We start from the raw sequence: 8,145 nt of genomic DNA on the forward strand, positions 1-8,145 counted from the left end.
ATATCATGTGGAGTAAACAATTCAATAATAAAATTATTATTTATACATAAATCCATTAATTTTTTTATCACAATCAATATAGATAAAAGGTATAAAATATATTATTTATAAAATGTTATCATTATGTACTATTAAACTTAAAATTCTAACAATAATGACACCATTTTTCTTGTAACTTATTTATATATATAGTTTTATGCAAAGTCACCTAACACGAGGATTCAGGACATGTAGGATTCTAGATTCGTGGTGTCGGATTCGGACACGCTGCCCCCCCCCGGAACAGGACACATTATATATATATATATAATTAGATATTATCATATTTCTTACACAAATTTTAATTAATGATACAAATTTATTGATTTCAAACATAGATATTCATCTATAGCTATTAGCATGCATAGTACATACAAAATTCAAATAAATGTCAGTGGTACTAGTCACATAAATGATAAATCTATTAAAAATTTAAATCATGATTCATAATTCATAACTGAAAGACAACTTACAACTACAAGATAGTAAGATAAACACACTGACAACTGTAGTTTTCTCATTAAGTCATCAAATCAAAATGTGTTACATAGGTAGTGTTGGTGCAATGCCAATGGAAAATAAAAATATAAAATATAAAACAACTACAGGTATACAAGCCTCAAGGCATCAATCAGCATCAGAATTAGCATCACTATCCCCATCATCATGGTCCTCACTGCTCTCCTCTACATCCTCCTACACCGTTGTATCCATAGTCACCTCTGCATCTGCTAGTATGGAGGTTGACCCCTCTAAGTCATCAAATCTAACAGGCTCTAGCACTGGATCATTGAGATCCATGTTGACCAATGCCAACTCAATAGTGTTGTCCAGACCCATATCATCAGGAATAGTGTTACTTGGGAGCGGGAGCGAAAGCGGGGAGCCGGAGCGACATATTCAAAAGCTCTTGGTTTGGTGCTCTTGATTAAATACGAGTTCCATACCCTAATACATGACAAAATTCAATGGAAACATTGCAATCCCCCAATACTAAAATCATGAAAAACTGATAAGTCTGCTGGATTTTGAATGAAATCTAAAATTCTACTTTCTCCATATGAAATCCAATGAGGCCGGAACCACTCTCAAACATCCTGAGTCATTTCATGGTAATGTTAAAAATTTAAGTAAAAGGATGAAAATGAAGATTAAGGAGAATGTCACTTTTACTTTCAGAATTTAACATTACCATGAATAGAATATCAATACTAGGGCCTAGACTTGATCATGAAGCTGCCAAAATGCTTTACTCCTTGCTCCAACAACACAAATCACTTGCCAACAGCACAAATCACTTGCCAAATGACAATTTTAATGAGCAAACACGCCCTTTTCATTCCCGCGCTGAGCTTAGCGAGTCCTGGAAACCGGACACGTGTCCTAAAATTGCGACACGCTTTTGAAAATTGCGACACGCCCTTGGACACGACGTGTCTGAAAGGACACGGTGTGTCCTATGATTTGGACACGAATCCAGACCGAATCATGTCGAATTTGCCAGATTCAAGATTCGCAGAAGGTTTAAGACGAATCCGATGACTTAAGTTTTATGTTATACTAAAATTAACACATTAAAATATAATTCTTATATTCTTCAAGTTAATTAATTAGATTCGCATCTTATATGTTTTCCTGAACTCAATATACATAGTATAAAGTATTCATATATTCATCTAAAGGAACCCTGAAAAGTAATGTTGACGATGAGACGACTCCTATTATCTTTCACATTCACATTTAGGTTGACATGAATTACGAAATAATTTAAACCTTTTTCTTTGCTCGTCGCTCACAAGTCGACTTTTGATAACTATGCTCTTATAATCTTTCACATTGACATTAGGTTGACATGAATTACTAGCTAATTTAAACCCTTTGCTTTGCAGCCACCTACCATGTTCACCAGTCGAATTTGGTTGTGTTTTACCTTCACCCGCCCCATTTGATGGTGATTTCCTGTCACTCACGCCACCATTTAAATTTGGCAGTTTTCGACATTTTGTCAACCCTCAGATCTCAACATCTCTACATTCCAGATCCTCCCTTGAATTCGCTTTTTCTCTCTTGAAGATGCCAACCACTCATGGTTCCCAACCCCATCTCGGTTTTGATTCCATTGGAATCATAAAATTATGCTTAAATTATAGTTAAAATTTTATATTTATATATGCTTGATTTTGAATTGGATTTTTTTTTAAACGACAAATTTTTATATTGTTATATTTTACATGTAAATTTTTTTTGATAGTATATCGATCATCTAATTAAATATATTTTACATATAATTGATTGATTTTTTTAATGTTATGGATATTTTTTAAATGTACTAATTTAAAAAAATTATATTTATATGGAATTAACTTTTAGTTTCATTTTTCATGGTAATGTGACATTGTTATTATTATATATATAATTTTATAGGTTGAATATGTTTGAATGGTGTAAGTATTTTGTCAATTGTTTAGTTTGATGTTTTGATTAAGGGATCATATCCACGAGCAGTTATTTAGTTGGTCATAAGTATGATCTATTTTTGGTGCTTCTACATTAATACAACTCCATGGGATACATTGGTTAAGGACACATACCTAGAGGTAGTTGGCCTTGAGTTTGATCCGCCCATAGTGCCTATGCATTGTTACAATTTAACATACAACTCTATCGCTGGATTTCAACAAATGACACAAGTACTTTGTCAAATGCCTTGAACTAGGATTTTGGTTAAAATGACACATATATTTAGGACTTAGTAATCATATCATGGTGTTCATGCGTCATGACAACTACTCCTATAGTTAAGGACCGTTATATTTTAGTAATAGGTCTTACATTTTATCACTTGACAACGTTAGTGCATTTTTACAACTCCACATACAACTCCAAGAGTTATTTTAATACAAATGATGTGGCTACCTTGCTAAATGGTATAGTTCAATAGTTTGGTTAAGAACCCATATCCATAGGTAGTTGCTCTTCAGCATGATCAACCCTGGCATAGTTATTGTGCATCTCTATAACTTCAAATACAACAACATTCGCTAAATTTATATCAATGGCATGGGACGCTTGCATGAATGTGTCAATGGTTAATGACCCATATCCATGAGAAATGTTGGAGTTCAATCCCCTCATGGTGCATATCCATCATTAAAATACAATATGCAACTCCATCGGTTGAATTTGCACTAATGACATGGATACCTTGCTATATGCTTTAATTTAGCATTTTTTATCAGGATCCATAGTCACAAGTAATTGGATTTGAGTTCCATGTCCCCCAGTGGTGCTCATATTTGTTGCTATAATTCTACATACAACTTTATAGGTTGACTTTCCATCAATGGAATCAATACTTGTTGAAAGTCATGGTTTAAAATTTTCTTATCTACTAATATTCACATGTATTTTTATTTAAATTCAATCTAACTCATAGTGCCAATGCATTGTTATAACTCCACAAGTTGAATTTATACAAATGATGTGAGTACATTTTTTAAAGTGCTAGACTTAGATTTGGTTAAAGGCCTATATCCACAAATAGCCAAAAGTTAGTTAGGTTATCTCACTGAATTTCCCAAATTTCTAAATTTGATATCATGATGAAATACTCCATTATACAAAGGTTAATTCAATCCATCACATTATCCAATGGTACCATGGAAATTATTATTTAGTTACTTTATGTCCTAAATACTTTCACCTTCCTTTTCCTACCATTAATGATCAAATTTGAAGCACATGTTTAGTTTCAATTTAAAATGTATTTTAATTGAAGTATCAACAAGTAAACACTTCATTTCCCTAATGGGAGTGTTAATAAAGGTGCCTTCAGAGGTAAGCCCACCACCCTCAAACATAATGGGCATTTATGTTAAGAGGGCACAACTTGCCCCAACATATGCAAGAACATGCATGCCAGTCCAAGGAAAATTTTAAGGATGGAAAATTTTCTTGAAGTTTAAAAACATTGACGAATCTGAATAATTCCTAATATGAAAACTATAAAATGTTTATTGATATATTTGCAAAATTATTCAAATTTATAATGATTTTATATATAGTCTCTATATAATGATAACAATTTTTAAAGTAAAATAATTTTATATTCTAAAATTTGGGCGAATCATCTTTTATAAAGTTGGAAATTGGCTAAATTTTTTTTGAAAAATCATGGAAAATAGCCTACTAGACTAGCCCTTAAAATTTTCCATACATACCACTATATAACTGTAAAATCTAAAAATTTATATTTATGACTCCAAAAAAAATATTTACACCCAACCTCAGGCGGACCAAGCAACCTCAGGCGGACCACCCATAGACATGATAGACATGATGGACAATTATGTTAAGAGGGCACAAATCGCCCCCGACATGCATGCATGCATGCCACCATATGACTTGTAGGATCCAAAAATTTATGTTTATGGCTCCCCATGCCACCATATGACTTGTAGGATCCAAAAATTTATGTTTATGGTTCCGAAAAAAGATGCTTACAGCCCGGCTCACGCGGAGCAGGCCACGATACGACTTGTAGGATCCAAAAATTTATGTTTATGACTTAGAAAAAAAGATGTTTACAGCCAGGCTCACGCGGAGCAGGGACACTGTGACAGTTATATCTTACGCGGAAAATCTGTTCATAATCACCGGCTTACATGTTGGGGCGAAAGCCTGTGTATATATATATCACACCATTCTCTTCGCTATTCCACACTCAAACAAAGAATCATACAAACATATATAGGTGCTTTGTGTTGTTGCTTCTTCCATTCCTCATCCCACCAGTATTTTGATCTTTGTTGCTTCTTTCGGCGAGGTGGGTATCTCAACAATGGCCAAACTATCCGCTTTCTGTGGCTTGATTGCCCTTTTTTCCTTGTTGGGTGTTGCCAGTGCTCATGCTGGCCATAACTTTTATGTTACGGGCAAGGTTTACTGCGATAACTGTGCTGCTGGATTCCCCACCAGGATTTCACCTGCCATCTCTGGTAAGCCAGCAACCACCCATCTTGGATAGTTTTTCAATTTGTTTTGCAGTTTTTGTAGATTGTTTTCATTTGGGCGACTGCATTTCCTTATTGAAAAGATCTGGTGCTGAAGAATAGATCTGGTTTTAAGATTCTCCATGTGGAATGCTATTTGTGCTTTTCTGAATAGATCTATTTTTCCCTTTTGCTATTGTGTTCACATTGCTTTCATTTTCTACACTCTTGTTTTTGAGAGAAATGCGGGTTTCAGTCTGAAGCATAGAATGCACAGGGCAGCCCTATGTTTGGTTCTGATATTTTGAGTATGAGTGCTGTGCAGGTGCCACTGTAGCTGTTGAGTGCAAGGATCCTGCTGGTAAGAGATTGTTCTATAATGAACAGCACACCGACAACGATGGGCTTTTCAGTATCGCTGTTAAGGGTGAGCACGAGCACGAAGCCTGCGAGGCATTTACAGTGAGCAGCCCAACCTCATGCAACCTTAAAACTGATAGCAACCGAGGTCCAGTTTACCTTACTCACAACAATGGGATCGATTCGGACGAAAGAAAGACTGGGCCTTTTGCCTTCAGATCTGCCACAAACGACCCTGCTTGTCAGGCTGTGTTGGCAGAATATAACATATATAATGACTCTGACTAGCTTTTATTGCCTCCACAGGCGCTTTATTTTATGCATTTGTGGTCACTGTCACGAATATCAATCACTAATTAGTGTGTTCAACGTGGAGGCATCCCTTATGCTTGATTAGATTGCGCAGAAATAGAGATGAAGGCCATTTTAGTGTGAGTGTAGCTTTTAATTTATCTTTGCCCGGCTGATTTTCTGGGATGAATTGCTAATGTTGTCGAGTTAACTTGGTTGTGTGGAAAAATTGGATTTTCACGTTTATTACAATGGGTATTGATCTCTGCTAGAAGTTTTTTCTACTTTTTGATAGTAAAATTTTCACGTGTATTGCATTAAATTGCTTTCAAGTGATAATACAAAAGTACTGGTTTAGTTTTCCACTCCGGAAAGAACTTGTATCAATCCTGCCAAAGCTTGAAGCTTATGTGTTAACATCAAGCTTCTGTAAACACATAAGCTTCTGTAATCGATGGATCCTGCCAAACCTCTTGTTAAGGTCAGGGAAACTTTTGTGTTGACATCAGGTTTCAAAATTTTGTATTGACTTACAACTGTTCAAAGCAATAATATAAAGCTAATGAATTAGGTTTGCATCATAGAAAGGATCCGCATGAATCCTGCTAATTTTGCATCATGTTAAATTTTGAAGTTTTCTGTGGATTTTTGTTTTCAGAATAAACTATATTACTCGGTACAAAAAATTTACTAATTTTGTTTTCAGAATAAACTATATTAATCGGCTCAAAAAATTTACTAAATCTAAATAATATGATTAATCCAAAAGATTAACTTGTTAAAATGATTAACAAGTTAATATGATTAACTTGTTAAAATGGGTAAAAAAGTACTAATACAAATCCCCTGCCCTCCAAATCGATCCAAATCGGTAAGTCTTCAAACTTGCGCCTTGACCAAGGAATAGGTTTTACACTTAAAGAAACGCCTGACAGAATCTGCATTAACATCAAGCTTCTGTAATCAATATATCTTGCCAAATTTCTGAACTTGTTCATACTATTGGTTTGACACTTGAGAAACGACCGACACTCTCAAGGGATGTGGCTAACGAGAGTTATTTTGATTTCCTTGTGTGTTTAAGCTCTTTGATTTATATTCTTAATTCATTTAATTAAGTAGTAATATGTGTTTTTGGATTGGGATTTACATCCATGTTTGTACTCTGTCTTGTAACTTTATTGTGGGTTTTTCTGTTGATTGTATTTAGGTTTCCAACTACAATAACAAAAATAATATTTCTTTAAAATTTCAAATTTGTATTATATTTATTAAAAAAGACCCAACAAAATGAAAAAATCAGAGGAACAAAGTTATATGTAGGTGTTGAGCTTGGGTTAAACACATGCACATTTCTATCAACATTTCTTTTTAATTATCAGATTTGTGGGGACCACTATCACGATGTGTCCATTTTCTTAATACAGAAAGAAATGTGAAGATTATTACTAATGTGATTAAAGTACATTATTAATTCAAGTAACCAAAATTAAGATTAAAAAAATGTAATAAAAATTGAATTAAAAATTACAAAAAAAATACAAGTGAAGAAATTGGATCCCTATCCACTCATATTAAATTATTATTTAAGAAATACTTACAAGTAAAGAAATTAATTCCCTATCCACTCATATGAAATAGGTATTTAAAATAAATCTATACTAATAATAAAAAAAATAATATTATATTCCAACTAAACTTCATTTGCAATCTTGAAAATAAGACTTCTATTATCTTACTCATTGACTTTTATATTGAGATGAATTACAATGACCGGAAAAATAACTAAACTTTACAATCACAAAACTCATAATTCTGAAAACATAGCCTTCTTCACCGCCATGCTATTTATGGCCGAGAATTTGTTGGTTTCTTTGCAGCCACCTACTTTGGTGTTCGCTCCTTAACCACTTGCTTACATCCTTGCCTTTCACACGTCGACTTTGATTGCCTTTTACATTCACTCACAACATTCAAGGCTGATTCACTGCACTTGCCACATTTGCTTTTGGCTTTTGACGTTCTGTCAACTCTCACCTCAACATCTTTATATTCAAGATCCTTTTTCAGGTGATTGAGGGCACTTTCCAATTCCCTAATTCTCTCTTCAAGATGCCCATTTTCTTTTGTACATTTGTTCATTTGGTTCGTCAAACAATTGTTTTTCTGCTTGAGGCACGTGTTTGTCTCTGCATTGTCCAAAAGCTCATTTCATAAATCAACTATCTGATGTCATAAATCAAATATCTGGCCCTATTTCTTCGCTTCCATAGCCCTCAAAGATTCGAGATCCTTTCTTGCAGAATCTAGGGTTGTTTTCAACTTTCCCACTGTGGCCTTAAGATTTACCTTTTCTTCTTCTGAAGCCAAAAATCTTCTGTCCATTTCACTTTGTAAGGAGTTCCTTTCCTTTTCTAGAGAAATTTTTGCTGCAATAAGTGACGAAACTTCACTTTGTAAGGAG

General features: G+C 34.2%; 1 protein-coding gene across 1 annotated transcript; it reads left to right on the forward strand.

The window, feature by feature from the left end:
* The first annotated feature begins 4,750 nt into the window (after window positions 1–4,750).
* LOC149247860 (major pollen allergen Lol p 11-like) lies at window positions 4,751–6,215 on the forward strand. Its single transcript, XM_089455954.1, has 2 exons — window positions 4,751–5,036; window positions 5,356–6,215. The coding sequence occupies exons 1-2, from the start codon at window positions 4,880–4,882 to the stop codon at window positions 5,676–5,678; spliced, it is 480 nt and encodes a 159-aa protein (XP_089312080.1). The 5' UTR covers window positions 4,751–4,879; the 3' UTR covers window positions 5,679–6,215.
* Window positions 6,216–8,145: the final 1,930 nt, after the last annotated feature.

The sequence above is a fragment of the Pinus tabuliformis genome, chromosome 7 (genome assembly GCF_031772625.1).
Source record: "Pinus tabuliformis cultivar Carrire ecotype Pingquan chromosome 7, CPIR1, whole genome shotgun sequence".
NCBI lineage: Eukaryota > Viridiplantae > Streptophyta > Pinopsida > Pinales > Pinaceae > Pinus > Pinus tabuliformis.

Bases quoted from the DNA above. Each gene is read 5' to 3' on its own strand.
- LOC149247860 (XM_089455954.1), top strand. From the start codon at position 4,880: ATGGCCAAACTATCCGCTTTCTGTGGCTTGATTGCCCTTTTTTCCTTG. The intron at 5,037-5,355 runs GTAAGCCAGCAA...AGTGCTGTGCAG, and splicing joins GATTTCACCTGCCATCTCTG to GTGCCACTGTAGCTGTTGAG.